The following is a 19,377-nucleotide window of genomic DNA, read 5'->3' as shown; positions in this document are numbered from 1 at the left end:
GTAGGACTATCAGCTGTGTATCCACCAGACTTCTGCTCAACACAACTGATGGTCCCCACACCATTTATAAGGCAAGAAATCCCACTTATTAAACCTGACAGGGCACACCTGTGACGTGAAAACCATTCCCGGTGACTACCTCTTGAAGCTCATCAAGAGAATGCCAAGAGTGTGCAAAGTAATCATCAAAGCAAAAGGTGGCGACTGTGAAGAACCTAGAATATAAGACATAATTTCAGTTGTTTCACACTTTTTTGTTAAGTATATAATTCCACACGTGTTAATTCATAGTTTTGATGCCTTCAGTGTGAATGTACAATTTTCATAGTCATGAAAATACAGAAAAATCTTTAAATGAGGTGTGTCCAAACTTTTGATCTGTACTGTATACACTGTAGTTATAAATATATATATATGTATCTATCAGTGAGCCCTGATTACATTATACCCTATGAGGGGGCAGCATTATACCCTATGAGGGAGCAGCATTATACTCTGAGGGGGGCAGCATTATACCCTATGAGGGGGGCAGCATTATTCCCTATGGGGGGCAGCATTATACCCTATGAGGGGGGTCAGCATTATATCCTATGAGGATGCAGCATTATACCCTATGAGGGGGGTAGCATTATACCCCATGGGTGGCAGCATTATACCCTATGAGAGGGGCAGCATTATACTCTATGAGGGATGAGGCATTATACCCTATGAAGGGTGCGGCATTATACCCTATAAGGGGGCAGCATTATACCCTATGAGGGGGGCAGCAATATACCCTATGAGGGGGGTCAGCATTATACCCTAGGAGGATGCAGAATTATACCCTATGAGGGGGGCAGCATTATACCCTATGGGCAGCAGCATTATACCCTATGAGGGGGCAGCATTATACTCTATGAGGGAGGAGGCATTATACCCTATGAGGGGTGCAGCATTAAACCCTATAAGGGGGCAGCATTATACCCTATGGGGGGCAGCATTATACCTTATAAAGGGGGCTGCTTTATACCCTATGAGGGGGCAGCACTATACCTTATGAAGGGGGCTGCATTATACCCTATGAGGGGGCTGTATTTTGTACTATGAGGGAAGCTGCATTATACCCTATGAGGGGGGCTGCATTATACCTTATGAGGGGGGCTGCATTATACCTTATGAGGGGGGCTGCATTATACCCTATGAGGAGGCTGCATTATATTCTATGGGGGGGCTACATTATACCCTATGAGGGGGCTGCATTATATTCTATGCGGGGACTGAATTATACCTTATGAGGGGGTTGCATTATACTCTGAGGGGGCTACATTAAATTTTGTTGGGGGGCTGCATTATAATATATCAGGATGGCTGCATTATACCCTATGAGTGGGCTACATTATATCCTGTGGGGGGGCTACATTATTTTCTATGGGGGGCTACATTATATTCTTTAGGGGCTGCATTATATTCTATGAGGCGGCTGCATTATACTATATGAGGGCTGCATTATATTCTATGAGGGGGCTACTTTATATTCTATGAGGGGCTACATTATATTCTATGAAAGGGCTGCACTATTTTCTATGAGGGGGCTGCACTATTTTCTATGAGGGGGCTGCATTATACTATATGAGGGGGCAACATTTTATTCTATGAGGGGGCTACCCCAACCCCTGCTATATCATTAAGATGTGTACTACCTTATATTATACCCGGATATTAGCGCGTTTTACCACACAATTGGTGGTCTTGTATTTATTTTTATGTAGCTACATAGTGGGCCCCAAGAATGATTTTCGCTGGTGGGCCCGAGGTGCAGTATGTGTGTTTGTATATATGTGTGTGTGTGTGTTTGTATATATGTGTATCTGTATATTTGTTTGCGTGTATGTGCGTGCAAGTGTATATATGTGTGTGTGTGCATGGTGGTATTTGTGCATATCTGTAAATATCGTTCATGTAGATGTAGAGGTTTCTGCTGTGACATCGCAGTGAATCGCAGGGTTAACAGGTTCTCTTCCCTTCTTCCTGCCCTCCTATTGGCTGCCACTAGCTCAGCCTTGAGTGTTATACTGTGTGATCCCTGGAATGTGTCATTAGTCCTGAGCACAGAGAAGAGCTCACTGCCAGCTGTGACCACAGACAGACACATCTGCTGCTGGGGTGGCTGGTCTCCCCCAAGATGGGGGCTACATTTGGATGGTGGTGGCTTCTGCCCTGTGTCCTGGCTGCTCTCGTCCAGGCACAAAAGGACAATGATCAGTCGGTAAGGATTTCACATTCTCTTTGTTATTATTGAGCGGCTATTCTATGTAGTGATGTAGCAGAGCTGGGTTTGTCACTTAGTTTCATTCATTGTTTTATTGCTTTCACACATCCGACATTCCCGCTCCAAGTACTGCTCGCGATTTCCGGATCCACCGACATCGTCTTCTGATCCAAACTCAACCACCTCATACCTTGGTAATGTTGTCCTGGTACGTGGTTTTCCACACATAATCTTACATCACAAGTATTGGGTGCATAGCACATTCAGCTCTGCTATACCTGCACGTGGTGCTGTCTGAAGAAGGCATACATGCCTGATGTTTTCATGCCAATTTTATCAATAGAGATTTAAAGGGCTTGTCTAGTCAAAAACCATCCCTTTAAGAATGGTGCATGCGACAATACTTCCGTCAAAATCCCCACACTTACACGCCTTGAGGTTACGAACGGTCGTCTGAGGAATGTTCTGCCACACTGAATGCACTTAGGCAAATCATCAAAATGCGCTGCTGGCAGCTACCTTTACCATTTCCAAATAATGACGTCCCACATGTGCTTGATGGGAGACAAGTCTGGAGAGGCTGCAGCCTCGGTAGCACGCTTAGGCCACGCATGCTGCTCTCAGTAGCATGAGCAACGTGTGACCTGGTGTTGTCGGGTTAAGAATTGGCTGCTGGTGGTCATTGGACTATTACATGACTGGCCATGTAATATATGAATGGACGAGGTCTGCGGCGGCCAAAGGGGGTTCCAAGTGGGACTATATGATATCTGCATGGCCAGATGGAACATAAGAAAAGGTGCTGTCGAAATGTGACAGAGGTGGTTTATTCGGATCATTCGCATATAGACAGTCTACATGGAGATGGCACACGTGGGACCACCAGAAAGGTCCACAGATCTATCGATCCTTCTATTCGGGTGACCCCCTCCGTCCGCCATGTAATAAGCGTGATAGAAGTTGTGTTGTGGGGAAACAGATGACAGTGCCGCTCTGAGGAAACGACAGAGACTGGATGATGTCACTGTCACTAATAGATGAGTAAAGTTTCAATGTTGAAATACGAGTGACATCACGGTGCACACATGATGACATCACGGTGCACACATGATGACGTCAGTCATTTAAAGGCTCCCGGGCCTCATCTCGGGTCTGAAACATGCAAAACGCATTAAGATAAAGACATTAAAGGGGGATCTGTCACCATATTTTACACTGCAGAGTGGACACATTATTAAACATTAAACCTGATGAGACTGGTGAACTTACTATAAAACCACACAATTTTGAATAGGTGTATATTAAGGTTTATCCCACTGATCTTAAAACGAGAGGTCGACGCATAAAAATGCTCAGTTTAATATCAGGATTATGCAGCTATTCTGACAAGGGATTTTCAAAGTAAGTACATAGGCCTCATCAGGACTAAAATCCTGAAACTAAGGTATATAGATTGCATTGTTAAGTCTGGTGATGGGTAGGCTTTAGATCTTTACCAAACCCTTGATGTCGGAGTATAAGGCTGGAGTAGGGAACGTGAACAGGAGCTGGATCTTATGCCCCAGGAACATCAACATCTTTTGTTAAAGGGATTGTCAGGGACTTTAACACCGATGGTCAAACCTTATAGTTATAGTTATTGTCTCGGCAGCACATGTGCTGCCTAGGATCATGATTTTTCTTTTTTTGAACTGACGAATGAGTATGTTGCTCGTTCATTGGGTGATTGGCCCGCCTGTTTACACTGCACAATTATTTGGAAACGAGCGCCCCTGCTCGCTCCCGATGGTTGACACCAGATCTTTGGCATGTGCTTGACATATCAACACCGAGACTAGAAAAACATGGCCCCTCTGTAACTGGTTAAATCTGGAAAATCAGGAGGCCCAGACCCGCTGACCACAGGCCACCTGTCTCGGCACAGCGGTCTCTGGAGCTTTCTGTAGGATCAGCAGGTCGCTCTCTGTAGCACTTGTCTCTGGAGCTCAGGGCCGGGGGCGGCTGCTTCTTTTCACAAATCCCTTAATGCATTTTTTTCCAGTTAATTGCTTTTTTACCGCGTGTTCTAATCATTATTATTATCGCTCTCTGAATAGCGCGCTGCCTCAATTCTTCACGCCGGAGCTTCTTAGAATTTACTGTTGCCAGTCAGCATCGATTTTGCTTTTGTTTCAATCCCACATATCCCGTGATGTTCCTGCACCCAGGGCCGATTTTAGATAAAGTGGGGCCCTGGGCAAAATGAAAACTTGGGACCCCAAATGCTAACATACTGCACCACCGAGCATAAACATATACGAAGCATTTATCTGCATTGATTTCAGACCATTAGCGGTTTGCGGGGCTGCATTGGGCGCAGCCGCTGCGACGCATGCGTCATGCGCCCCTATATTTAACATGGGGGGCGCATGGACATGCGTTGTGCTGCGTTTTGCGACGCATGCGTTTTTCTGCCGCAAGCGTAGGGCGCAGAGGACGCAGCAAAATTCGGCAAAAAAAGACGCATGCGTCGCAAAACGCTGCGTTTTAGCGTGCGTTTTGTTGCGTTTTTGTTTGCGTTGTGCGTTGCGTCTCCGACGCAACATCGCACAACGCAAATGTGAACGTAGCTTCAATGAGCGCAACAATGTTCAAGTCAATCAGCGCTTGTTTACTGGCCTCTTTACACCGGCTGGTGAACAATCACTTAAAGATTAATCTGTCCCCATACAGTATCATGTTATCAGCAGCATATATCCTCCTCTTCAGTTATTACATACTTCTGCTGTTTGATGGACCTTTGGTCACATGACCAAGGTGTCACCAAAGGTCCTTTTACACTTCTAACCTCAAAAACGACACTTTCTGCTTTGTACTGGCTGGGGTCCATAGACAGAGCAGTGTAGAGTCTTGGTGAATGGGGGGCCCTGGGCAATTGCCCCCTTTGCCTATCCTCCACTCTCTTAACTCCGGCCTTGCCTGCACCAAGGATGGGAGAAATGGTCACCAGTTTATTTGTTTTGCCTACATATCAATTTTTACTGTGGTTCTCCTATTTGGCTAACGCATTTTTGTCGATTGTTGCTTTACAATTCCTTCTCAGGCCAGTGCCGTAACTACCACAAAGGCCACACAACTGCTATGTAGTCACTGTGGTAGGATGAGGATCAGCACTGAAACTTATATTTAAAGATGAATTTATTATTTTATCGGCTATCTTCTTACCAGGTCAGGGTTGTCCCTTGTTGGCGGATGGATAAAATCTGTACAGGATTTTCCTCTTCATAGGAACTGTTAAAGGCAATCTGTCAACAGGTTTATGCTATTTAACCTGAGAACAACATAATGTAGGAGCCGGGAGCCTGATTCCAGTGATGTGTCACTTGTTCAGCAGCTTGATATAGTTTCTATACAATCAGTGTTTTATCAGCAGGAGATTACTACTACAGGACTAGGTCTCACATGCAGACCAGTCAGGCGAATCCGTGTAGCTCCACCCACAGCACTGATTGGTAGCTTGCTGACAGTATACACAGGAAGCTGCCAATCAGTGACGTGGGCGAGGTTATACAAAGCTCAGCAGAAGACGAGGGCCAACAGCCCGAAACACCGTGTCTGCAAATGGAGATACTAATTTGGCTTTTATCCTAAGTCATATTGCACGACTCGTTAAAGAGTTGATTGTGACTTGTAGGATCGCTACTTCCAACAGGTGGCGCTATAGAGTTAAGTCCTCTTTTTCTCAGAAGAGGCAATTTGCATACAGAAAAAAACAGGGATTTTATCCAAACTACACCAAGCAATCCTGTAAGTGATACATCGCTGGAATCAGGGTCTCTGCCCTTTCATCACGATGCTCTCAGATTACATAGTAAAACCTGCTGTCAGATTCCCTTTAATAGTGGGGCATCAGCCCAGCATGATGGGAAGGTCCAACTCTATATTGGGGGGACCCATAGTGATCCTAGACCCCCTTGTTTTGTTTATGCCGATTACTGTAGGAGACATGAGAAGAGATCTGTGTATACGCTATATACAATGTACAGGAACACACTGTAGTAATATATTCTCACATTTACACCTCCCCCATCTCGGCTTCCGGCAGTGACATTCATCAACAGACACTTGTCAGTAATTCCTGATAAGACGCATTCATGATAAATCCTTGGAGCATATCCTAATTATAACGACACGCGTGGACGTCACTGTGCCGGGATTAGATCTGCCCGAGACTCACATTTCATCTAACGGTAAACTACTGTGTGCATGTGACTAGACTCTTCCAGTAGACATTAATACGCAACCCTAGCTTCAAATGAATAGTAAAAAGTCCAGCATCACAGTACCTGAGAGCAGCATGATGTAGGGGCAGAGACCTTGATTCCAGTGACGTGTCACTTACTGGGCTGCTTACTGAGGTTTTGATAAAAATCACCCTAAAAAACAGCAGATTATCACTAGTGGACTATTGGGCTGCTTCAATCACACCTCCTTCGGACAATCCTTAGATCTCTGAAGGAAGTGTGAGAACTGAAGCCCATTAGTGGCCAATGATTAGCCGCAGGGAGACCTAGCACCGACATCCCTGGAGTGGCACTGGTGGGAGGTGAGTATCTGAATATAATATTTAAGATGGGGTTGTATGAATAATTAACCCCTTTAAGTGTCCTTCTTTGTTGCATCTAATACATGCTCTAGTTTATTGTGTGACTTCCATGTGCTGTTTTTAGATGGATCCCCCCTGTTACCTTCTGACCTTCTGTGGACTCCTATCCAATTTCCTTTCTTCTTTGGTGTTCATCTATTTGCCTGTTTTTTTCCCAAAATTTTAGTGTCAGATCTGTCTCAGACTTTGTCTTCAGTGCACTAATTAGTGCATTGTATCACGTAAGCTGCACAGCAATATGGCTGGAACAATGCTGTCTTTTATAACCTCACCCACTGATCTCAGTTGTGCATTTACTCCTGCATAGTTGTCTCCTACCCAATTTCCTTTCTTCTTTAGTGTTCATCTGTTAGCCTGTTTTTTTCCAAAATTTTATTGTCAGGTCTGTCTCAGACTTTGTCTTCAGTGCAGTAATTAGTGCATTGTATCACGTAAGCTGCACAGCAATATGGCTGGAACATTGCTGTCTTTTATAACCTCACCCACTGATCTCAGTTGTGCAGTTACTTTTAACAAGTCATTCATGTGCTCCTGCATAGTTTTCCTAAACAGAAAAAACTTGTTGTTTAGACTTTTTTTCTTGAAGTTTTTGCAAATCATCCCACATGTTCTCATGTTCTATGTGTATCAGCTGGTTAGCCTCAACTAATCTACTATATAATTGTCTAAGGGTCACTTCCGTCTGTCCTTCTTTCTGTCATGGACATTCATTGGTCGCGGCCTCTGTCTGTCATGGAAATCCAAGTCGCTGATTGGGCGCGGCAAAACAGCCACGACCAATCAGCGACGGGCACAGTCCGGAAGAAAATGGCCGCTCCTTACTCCCCGCAGTCACTGCCCGGCGCCCGCATACTCCCCTCTGGTCACCGCTCACACAGGGTTAATGCCGGCGGTAACAGACCACGTTATGCCGCGGGTAACGCACTCCGTAACCGCTGCTATTAACCCTGTGTGTCCCCAACTTTTTACTATTGATGCTGCCAATGCGTCATCAATAGTAAAAAAATGTAATATTAAAAATAATAAAAAAACAAAAAACCTGCTATACTCACCCTCTGTAGTCCGCCGAGCCGCTCGCGCCTGACGCCATCTTCCGTTCCCAGCGATGCATTGCGAAATTACCCAGAAGACTTAGCGGTCTCGTGAGACCGCTAAGTCATCTGGGTAATTTTGCAATGCATCCTGGGAACAGAAGATGGCGGCAGCCGCACGCGTATCGCCGGGGTGAGTATATAACTATTTTTTATTTTAATTACTTTTTTAACAGGGATATGGTGCCCACACTGCTGTATACTACGTGGGCTGTTAGATACCGCGTGGCTGCTATATACTACATAGGCAGTGTTATATACTATGTGGGCTGTGTGATATACTCCGAAGGCTGTGCTATATACTGCGTGGGCTGTGCTATATATTACGTGGCCACTGTTATATACTGCGTGGGCAGTGTTATATACTACGTGGATGCTATATACTGCGTGGCTGCTATATACTGCGTGGGCTGTGCTATATATTACGTGGCCAGTGTTATATACTGCGTGGCTTGTTATATACTACGTCGCCTGTGTTATATACTGCGTGGCTGCTCTATATACTGCGTGGGCTGTGTTATATAGTACGTGGCTGTGTTATATACTGCGTGGCCACTGTTATATATTGCGTGGCCTGTATTAACGCATCGGGTATTCTACAATATGTATGTATATAGCAGCCACATAGTATATAGCACAGGCCACGTAGTATTTGTCTGCTATATACTACATGGCTCCTATATACTACGTGGCCTGTGCTATATACTATGTGGCTGCTATACACATACATATTCTAGAATACCCGATGCGTTAGAATTAGGCCACCATCTAGTGACCTTATAATGGCTCCTGCCTGTCTGCTTTTTCTGTCCTGATTATTAATCTATGGTCTCTCTGTAGTAATCAATCAATCAGTCAATCAATCAATCAATCAATCAGTCTACAGTAATATGGTTAAATTGAAGACAGGGAGGAAGGGGATGCAGCTGCAGTTTCTTTGTCTCTAAGCATTTTAGCATAATAATTAATAATAATTTCATATTATAATATGAAAGGAGGAAGTAAAGTTGGTGAGTTTTTATGTGTGGCCTTTAGATCCCTGGTGTGGCTTCCAGCGCACGGATGATGCTAACGCAGCAGCACTGCGATGAAACTGGTCTACTAAAAGTGAGGCAGGAGGGCGTAATGGTATGGGGTATATGTTTTTGGCTTCATAGCTACATGGTATACTTATAAAACTGAATAAAATGATACCTTGATATCTGTGATTTGAAGTCTTATTCCAGAGAAATCCAAGTTTTTCTTAATATGTAAATAAGCTGTTAAGATCTATGGGCCGGACATAGATCTCCCTGAGAATCTGCCTCCAGAGCTTATTTAAAAAAAAAAGTGAAACCTGTAGATCAGGAGAGTGGACTGTCCGTCATTACATGTCTCACACAGGTAACTTTCCCTGTCATTTATAATAAGCTCTGGAGGCAGAAGATTTTCAGTGAGATCTATATCCGGCCCCTAGATCTTAACAGCTGATTTACATATTAATAAAAATGTTGATTTCTCTGGAATAAGACATCAGATCGTAGATATCAAGGTATCATTTTATTACATTTTCTATGAGCTACATAGCCATATAGACGGCTTAGGAGTTAGGAGGATTGATCCTAAGCCATCTTAGGACCTTTGGATGGCTGTCAGCCAAGCAATGGTTCAGTCATTCGAGCGCTCCTGTGTTCTCTATGAGAGAGCAGCCATCAGAAATGACTCACCGTGGATTATCTCCAGGAGAACAAAAGAATTGATGGAGCGCCCCCATGGGGCTGTGTGGTACTCGGTATCGGGTCCTTCGGTTCACAGGGGGATGTCACGGTGGCTGACCCGGTCCGTGGCCCTGGGACGTCCATGTAAAAGGGAAAGGTCTTTAAAGGGATAAAGATTGTGTTCGTGACGCCACCTGTGGTATTCGGTCAGGGTGACCGGCGCTGCTTTAGGAGGTCTGCTGGGGTGATGTTATGGCAGCTAGATGGTATACCTTCCCACAGGTGAAGTATATCCCCAGGGATTCCCAGTATGTAGATGGTGGTATGGTGAGAGGCGCAGTGAAGAACGAGGACACAAGGTTGCAGTCTCTTTACCTTTACTGAAGACTGAACATCCACAGTCCAGGGCAACAGATCACAGGGCAAGCAGAGTCCGGCCGGTTTGGAGGCAAGTCCAGAGTCCCCTTGTCCAGGTGGAAATAAAAACCTTCCTCTAGCGCCGTGGTGTTGTAGTCCCTTACTGCTAAGCTTCTCATAAGGTCCTCACAACTGTTGTAGATGTTCTGTCTTTCTCTCTGTACCCCGGATAGGATAGGACAAACCCGTATGACTGGTGGCTTGAGGCGGTTTATAGGGACTCTATCATGCCCCAGCCTCTAAGGGATGCCATCGTGCCTCCTGGGTGTAGGGCGGACAGGTAACGTGAAATTAGCTGTCTTGCCGGTCTGTGGAGCAAAGCATAAAGGTCCTTACTCCCTCGGTGTTCCGGCTACCAGGATCCTGCACCTCATAAGGAGGCAGTCTGTGCAGGGCTGGTCCCCTTCTGGTATCCTCTTCTTTGCTTTCTCTCCTTACACGCTCGCTGCAATACAATTCTGTCTTCAATGTCTCTTTCTGGGAGCTGCAGCTCTGAGGGCATGCACAGCTCCTTTAACCCTCTATGGCTACGTTCAGACTAGCGTTGTGCGCCGCTGCGTCGGCGACGCAACACACAACACACGCAAAAACGCGGCAAAACGCACACAAAAACGCTGCGTTTTGCGACGCGTGCGTCGTTTTTTGCCGAAAATCGGACGCAAGAAAAATGCAACTTGTTGCGTTTTCTTGGTCCGACGCTTGCGGCAAAAAAGACGCATTTGTCGCAAAACGCAACAAACAAAAACGCATGCGTCCCCCATGTTAAACATAGGGGCGCATGACGCGTGCGTCGCCGCTGCGTCACCCGACGCACACTAGCACAACGCTAGTCTGAACGTAGCCTATCCTCCTCAGACTCTGGTCTGGAACTAACTACTTTCCCTACAGACTACCAGTTATATATATATGGGGAGTGACCTAATAAATAGGAGCAGAAGCTCCCCCTGGTGGCCTGGAGTGTAAACTGTCTTGCATGTTTGTGGTACCTGGATGCAGTTATCCTTCATTGCCTCCAAACGTAGCATCACTCTCCCCGAGAGGAAAGCAAAACCAGCGATGACCAGGACCCTGGGGCGCTGCATTGACAGTCATTCAAAATTAGACATGACAGACCCTTACGTCTTAAGACAATTGTCTGGCGCCCCATAGACATTATACTGTCTGCCGAATCAGAAGATTCGGCCGCCATTAGTCTAATGTACAGTATATGGGGGCTTAACAAGTAGATGTGTTTCTACATGCTCTGACTTTTTTAATCAGTGTACAGGCACAGCCCTTGACAAGAAGATTGGAACACCCCATTGTATGGTCATATTTCAATATGATATTTGATAGTATCAAAGGGGATCAGATATTCAAGGACTACAACATGGGTGAGGATATAAAAGACGGCTTTCAGATTTATGTTTGATTATCCATCATGGGTTACCTAAAAGCCCAAAGCTTTGTAATGTAGCTTGTATTTCAGTTCTTTACCACTTTCAATACCTCTGTTTGCTGTCAGTATTAGGAGGTACCCCTGATTCGTGTTAATTCTTGCTGTCAGTAAGTAGTGACATTCCCATAGAATACCAGTCTGTCACTGTAAACCTGTTTACTGTAAATGATATCGATAACTCTGTATGTAACCCCTTTCTCATGTACAGCACCATGGAATTAATGGTGCTATATAAATAGATAATAATAATAATAGATCCGGAGGCTGAACATTGTGGATTTAGTGTCATAGCCGAGAACCGCGTGGCAAAACTGTAAGATATATGCCAGGGGTGCTTTTTATAGCGCATGTGATGTTTATCTGCTCTACCTGTACTTGGCACAGAACCGCTGCAATTTAATTGCCAGAACACAATCTCAAGGCCATGTTCACACGGTCAGTATTTGGTCAGTATTTTACCTCAGTATTTGGAAGTAAAACCAGGAGTGTGTGAAAAATACAGAAGTGTTGATGTGTTTCTATTAGGCCACGTGCACATGTTGAGTATTCGGTCCATTTTTTACCTCAGTATTTGTAAGCCAAAACCAGGAGTGGAGCATTCAGAGGAAAAGTATAGTAGAAACGCGTCACCACTTCTGTATTTATCACCCACTCCTGATATACTGAGGTAAAAAACTCGCCAAATACTCAATGTGTGCACATGGCCTCTTCTCTGATTGTTCCACTCCTGGTTTTGGCTTACAAATACTGAGGTAAAATACTGACCTAATACTGAATGTGTGAACGGGGCCTTAGGCTGTGTTTCCCATGATTAATTTTTTCATGAGTTTTTGACGCTGCTTAAACAACGCAGCATTTTCCAGTTCCAGCAAAGTGGATGGCATTTGTGGAAATCTGCCCACTTTGCTTTTTTTCTTTCTTCTACGCAGTGTAAACTGAGCTATAGACTTGAATGAGATGTGGAAAATCCACAGGTAAAAATAATCAAATAATTTTATCAGTAAAGTTTTAGCAAAGCCAAATAACAGTAAGCGTCCTAAAACAAAAGCATTAAAACACGACATGGCAAAAAGAGACAAAAACATAATAAAAAATGCAACGGAAAAAAACAAGTGACTAAAAGGAACTAATTGGTGCAGAAATTCCACATCAACAAAAACACATTAATGAAATAGCCATAGTGGGAATGTAGACTCGGGGTATGTTCACACATAGTTTTATTTATGTGGCTTTTTGGAGCAGATTCTAGTCCGAAATTCACATAGGAAAAATCTTTCAAAAACTCCTAGAAGTTTCTCACTGATTTCAATGTGAATATTTGCCTCTAATGCACATGGATTTGTTTTTGGTGTTTCTGCTTTAAGAAAAAAAAACTCTCTAAAATGTGACTTGTTGAATCGATTTATGCAGAAAAAATGTCCTGTACATAAAAACACAAAAACTGTGTGTATGAAAAAAATTGAAAAAATATATTTTTTAGAGGTTTTCTTATATTGTTTTTTTCATCCAGAGAAATCCAACATACCCCATTGGTTTCATGAGAAGACATATGTCCATTTTGTATGCGTTTATGCTTAATGAAAAATTAATGAACATATTGGTATAAAAAAAAAAAAATAGCACCTTATATAAATAACGTGCACCGCCCCCCCCAAAAAACACAAATGTTTCATGTAAATTTTTCAGCCACAAAAATTTGCATCAAATAATTGTTTGTGATCGCACCCTTATAGATCAACCTTATCTCTAGGATGAAACATATTCCCTGTGCTGACACATTGCAGCAAAATATCAGGATAGAGTTTTGAGATTGTTAATGCCTTTGATCTCTTTTTGTCTTAGGTTAACTGCTACGATTCTGTCAGTGGAACGGTCTACGACTACGCGGCCCTCACTCTAGAAGGGAGTCAGCTCATCCCCTTTAAACAGTACAAGGGGAAGACGCTCCTGTTCGTGAACGTGGCCACGTACTGAGGGCTCACCATGCAGTACCTGGGTATGTTGTGAGAAAAGCAGAACGTTAGACTTGTTTATGTGGGATATTCTTAATAATCGTTACCTAATGCTTTATCTTTTTTTCAGATCTGTGGCTGATATTGATCATTAGCCATCTTGATGTCAGTATATTAAAGCGAATCTGTCAGCAGGCTTTTGCTTTTTAAACTGAGAGCAGCATAATATCGGGGAAGTGAGCCCGATTCCAAGGATGTATCACTTGCTGTAGTTTCATTATAATCAGTGTTTTATCAGCAGGAGATTATCACTGCAGGACTAGGTCTCACATGCTGCCCTGTCAGTCTGTATAACCTGCCCCCACCACTGATTGGCCACTTCCTGACAGTGTGCACTGGAAGCTGCCAATCAGTGTTTGTGGGCGGGGTTATAGACAGCTCAGTATTTATAGCGCTGCTACATTTACATCAGAGAAAACAGGGATTTTATCAAAACTACACCAAGCAGCCTAGTAAGTGACACATCGCTGGAATCAGGAGCTCTGCCCCTACATCATGCTGCTCTCAGATTCTATAGCAAAAAAACTGCTGACAGATTCCCTTTAAGAATATAGAAGTTTTTTTTGTGCTTTTTGAAACCAATCTGCTTCAAAATTTAGAACAAAATACACATCAAGGAGTATTTGAAGCAGATCTGTTACAAATAGGAACTGTGCAATGTAGACATTCCCTTTAAACGATTTTCCAACACGACCCTTTTTTCTCACTGTGATCAGTTGTGTTGTCCGTGCAATTAGAGTTCAGTGTGAAGAATAAAAGTGTTTAACAAGCCAATAATGGGCAGTGTTGTGTCAGTAGTTTCTCTGTAGCTGATGTGCGGGGTGTGTTGGAGTTAATATCAGTAACAATCCTTTTCTGGAACACTGAGTTTGCAGAGGCGGCCGCTGATTCAGGACCTTCATTGAGAACTGCTCTCCTTTTGGTGGACCTTGCACATTTTTCAGGAGTTACACGGACAGCCTACTGATTTAAAGAGGACATGCTATTTGTTAAAAAAATATAGTAAAACACCTAAAAATCCCTGAGCTCTCCTGATTCTGTCAATCATTTCCATTTCACGCTGTGTTGCTCCATTGCAGAGATATTCACATTTTATTCTTCTGGAGCGCAATATGTGAAATCTCTGTTTTGCATCCAACCGGGCTTTTCTTCTGTGTTCGGAAGCACTGCTATGTTTAGTACATGAGATCGAATAATCGCAGCTTCAAGTCCCCTAAGGCGACTATTAAATAAAGTTAAAAAAAGTGAAAAATTAAAAAAAAAAAAAAAAAAAACACGAAAGTTCAAATTGCCTCCCTTTTGCCCCATTGAAAATAAAACTTAAAAAAAAATACATCTTTGGTATCGCTGTCTTCAGAAATGTCAGATCTATAAAATAAATTAATCCGATTGGTACATTTTTTTCTATACGTTGACATACTTCGTATAAAGGGTTCCTTGTTAATTGTCACCTTTAGGGCATATGAGAGGTGTTAGCCCTATTACGGACACACCTAGGTTCCTTGTATAGCCTTTTGGATTTTTTAAATGTTTTTATTGTTTGTCTACATTTGTTCTTGTATTTTCAAAAAGTTTTTTTTGTTTATTTTGGTGATCACCATGCTTTGAATACTTATTTTTCCCTTTTTTGTAGAGAAAAAAAAAATAAAAATGCCAGAATTGTTTTTTTGGCCGCCACAACTTTGAAATTAAATTCAATAAAAGGCGATCAAACCATTGTATCTACCCCAAAATGGTATCAATAGAAACGTCAGCTCAGGGCGCAAAAAGTAAGCCTTCACCCAGCCCCCGATTACGAAAAATGGAGATGGTACGTGTCCTGGAAAATGACAACAAACGTAAAAAAAATTTTTTATACAAATTTTAGAATTTTTTTTCACCACTTAAATTGAAAATAAACTATACATGTTTGGTATCTGCGTACTCATACTGACCTGGAAAAGCATATTGCCAGGTCATTTTTATCATTCAGTGAACATGGTAAATAAAAAACCCCAAAAAAACTATTGTGGAATTGTACTTTTTTTCCCATTTCACCGCACTTTTAATTTTGTTTCCCATTTTCCTGTGCATTATATGGTTAAATCAATGGCAACAGTCAAAAGTAAAATTGTTTTGCTTCTTCTTTCCCAGTGGAATTATTGTTGACATCGTATAGCCTGGGCTGTATATATAAGGACAGATGTATTAAATAAGAAATAATGTATTTATGCATTTATTGTCTATTAATTGAGGAAGAGGACTTGAGCTCTAGCACCACCTATTGGAAGTAGCAATCAAGAGTCAATATCAACCCTTTAACTAACCTAGCCAAACCAGAATCTCTATTTGCAGACACGTGTTTCGGGGTGTTTTCCCCTCCTCAGTGCTAAGCAAGAGATCTGATTTAGCTGTATGAGAGGCCTCGGATTGGGGTCTAAGGGATAACGTCTCTCCTTGTGGAGAGTGACATGCCAATGTAAAGAGACTTATAGGACTTGTAATTCTCCTCTAGGACATTAAATATGCAAATTAGGACCTCTTAGACACCAATGTCTCTTATACTTGCTGTCGTTTTCAGAACTGAATGCACTACAAGAAGAACTAGAATCCAACGGGTTGGTCATCTTGGGGTTTCCTTGCAACCAATTTGGTCTACAAGAACCTGGAAGTAATGAAGAAATTCCTCTAGGATTGAAGTAAGTACTAAACCATTCAGCTGGTGGTACAGAAGCCACGTTAGAAGTTTGTAACATGAAAAGTATAAGGATTAGGCTATATTCACATGTCCGCAGGTTTCCAAACCCAAGCTCAACAGTCAGAGCCGTGGCCAGTCTGGAAATCATGGATCATGAAACATCTGAAACATGGACATGTGAATGCAGCTTTAGGCAGTTGTCTTCAACCGGCGCCTGTCCAACCATTGAGTTATAACTCTCCTGTCAAGCTTTGACATTGTAATTTTTCATAATGTAATATGCACGCCGATCTTCTATGTTTCCTGCAGATATGTCCGTCCTGGTAATGGCTTCACTCCAAATTTCCAGATGTTTGAAAAAGGAGATGTTAATGGGAAGAAAGAGCAGAAAGTATTTACCTTTTTGAAGGTATCTACAACTTTCCAGGTTCAAAACGCATATTACCAATGTTGAGGTGTCTAATTACTTTTCGAGCTTCCATATTGAAATTCTCAACTGATACGTGTGTGTAGATTTTTGAGTTGGACATGATAGTTGGCCGGTTAACGATTATCAGTCACCTTACCACTAGAGCCACCTTGAAAGATATAGGCCCCGATTCATGAAGACCAGAAATAACCACACCAGTCTTGATGAAGGGGACATGCTTGGGTCAGTTGGCCAAACATTAATTTCTTGGATGAACCGGCTGACTATTTTGCGTGTATGGACCTTTTCATTCTTCCCGGACAAAAGAAAGTCAGGGAAAAGGATTGGGCTTGTTGATTTTAAATGTTTTATTTCCCCATTGATAAAACTATGCAGACTCATTTGAACAGTATGGAGGACTAGCAGTTGACAACTGAAGATGGGCACCTCTGATTTTGCCACATTGGACAAAGGGGCTTGGTATTGGTCTCATGCTTCCCAACTAGTGATGACCGAATGTGCTCGGGTAACGTGTTATCCCAGAATGCTCGGGTGTGATCAGAGTATTTTGGGCGTGTTCGAATAAGATGTTCGAGTCCCCGAGCCTACATGATTCGTGGGGATTCAAACATATTATTGGAGCACGCCCAAAATACTCTGATCACACCCAGCATTCCGGGATAACACGTTACCCGTGCACGTTCGGTCATCACTAGTCCCCAACAATTATCAAGACAGTTCTCCCCACACAATAGCTAAAGTAATGGGACCAACCACGACTGTGCCCCATATGGCCTGGTATGAACCTGAAGTACACAATTAATTGAGTCCTAGGAGGCTTCTCATGAAATAATCCCTAGTAAGTGTGCGTGCACTTAGAATTTTTGGAGGGGTTCAAAATCCACTAATTTTTCAAGCAGAAAACTCTTCCGGAAACTCTCTTATTTTTGAAGGAGTGTTTATTTCTGAAGTGTTCTTTGCAGCCTTTCGATTGGACAGTACCAAGTTTGGAGAGGTTTCCTTCAATAACCTCTTCAACAAAGTGACATGTACTTTCTTTTTTTTCCTACAACGTCCTTTCAAACCTCTTTAGGTTTAAAAAAAAAAAAAAAAAAAAGCATGCGCACACATCATCTTCTTCAGGTGGTTGAACCAAACAAGGCATTCAAGTGGAAACCAATTCAACAAAAGCCATTTTGATTATTTTTTTAAGCTTTTTCATTTTCCGAGCGCTTTTTTAACATTTTTATCAAGCATTTTTTTTCAAAGAAAACTCCATTCAACAATGCAGACCACAAAACACTAGCAAATGATTAAGACACCCCAACATCTTTCAAGCCTTACCTTTAACTTTCATTAAAAAATATGACGGAAAACGCCTGAAGAATGGACATCTCACTTTTTTTTTTAACCGCTTGGCGTTTATGGAAATCTGAACCTGTTAAAAAATGATCAAAAGGATGAAGATATGAACAGCAAGTCAGGTTTTAAATGCATATGTTCATTCTTTTGAGCAGTTTCTGGGAGCTTTTTCAGGTGGGTTTATTGATTCACCTGAAGAAAAAAAAAAAAAAAAAAAAAGATTGTGCACATAACCATACACGAACAACAAAATGTATTTCCAATGGAAATTAATTGGATTAGTTGTCCAACAGATTTTGAAGCCATTTTTGTGGAATGTCGGCTTAAAAAAAAAACTTCCATGTGAGCCTAACTTCTCATTCAGATGTCCATGTATGGACCATGATTCAAGGACTTGGCTGTAGGACTCCTGACCTGAACTTGATAGCCCTATGTATTCAGATGAGGCTACCAAGCTTTGATCAGGAGACCTGGATCCTTTCCATCCACCATGGTCCGTCTGATTGAGGATTTAGGGTGTGTGTGTTTGAGAGTAGAACCCAAGAACTTATCTATATAAAATATAATAACATGCTCCTCATGTGTTCTTCTCAGAACTCCTGTCCCCCTGTTGGCAAGGACTTCGGTCAACCATTAAATCGTCTCGTTTGGGATGATCTGAAAATCAATGATATCAAGTGGAACTTTGAGAAATTCCTCGTCGGGCCCGACGGACGTCCCGTGAAAAGATGGCATCCCCGCACAACAGTCAACCACGTCAGGAGAGATTTGATCACTTACATGAATTCCCAGTCAGACCTTCAAAGGATTATGAGGATGGAAAGGGAGGAGAAGTAGACACCTTTGTGCTTAATATTCTGGAGCTTATGTATACATAGATATATATTTGTGCTCTTTTGTGCCAGATCTTTGAGCAGTTGGTAGGAGACGGAAGGGATTTTGGAGATGCCATCAGTATGAAGGATAGGTCAGAAAGCACAAGTGTGTGGGACCTATCTAGAAACCAGAATTTTTGGTAGACTGCTGTTCAGTGCATTCCGGCAACTCTACCAATTTGGGATGGACTCTCTGGGGGAACCTGAGGTCTTCTGCTTGAGCTCAATGGTGAAGCTTTATTTGTGCAGGTAATAAACATTGTCTATTCGTATACAACGTTTTGCGGTCCTACTTGGTGGAAAATAATGTGCTTCAAATTTAAAGGGAATCTGGCAGCAGGTTTTTGCTATGTAATCTGAGAGCACCATGATGTAGGGACAAAGATCCAGATTCCAGTGATGTATCACTTACTAGGCTGTGCTTTGAAGTTTCAATGCAATCAGTGTTTTATTAGCCGGAGATTATCACTACAGGACTAGGTGTCTTGTGCTTCCTGGTCCAACCC

The 19,377-nt window shown here is 42.6% G+C and overlaps 1 protein-coding gene across 1 annotated transcript; it reads left to right on the top strand.

Annotated features, from left to right (window-relative positions):
* The first annotated feature begins 2,065 nt into the window (after positions 1-2,065).
* GPX3 (glutathione peroxidase 3) lies at positions 2,066-19,148 on the top strand. Its single transcript, XM_069763555.1, has 5 exons — positions 2,066-2,245; positions 13,379-13,532; positions 16,109-16,226; positions 16,535-16,634; positions 18,591-19,148. The coding sequence occupies exons 1-5, from the start codon at positions 2,162-2,164 to the stop codon at positions 18,831-18,833; spliced, it is 699 nt and encodes a 232-aa protein (XP_069619656.1). The 5' UTR covers positions 2,066-2,161; the 3' UTR covers positions 18,834-19,148.
* The last annotated feature ends 229 nt before the right edge of the window (positions 19,149-19,377 follow it).

The sequence above is a fragment of the Ranitomeya imitator genome, chromosome 4 (assembly GCF_032444005.1).
Source record: "Ranitomeya imitator isolate aRanImi1 chromosome 4, aRanImi1.pri, whole genome shotgun sequence".
In the NCBI taxonomy this organism is placed as follows: Eukaryota; Metazoa; Chordata; class Amphibia; order Anura; family Dendrobatidae; genus Ranitomeya; species Ranitomeya imitator.
The sequence above is the reverse complement of the archived record's forward strand: the minus strand, read 5'-3'. Positions and strand labels throughout refer to the sequence as shown.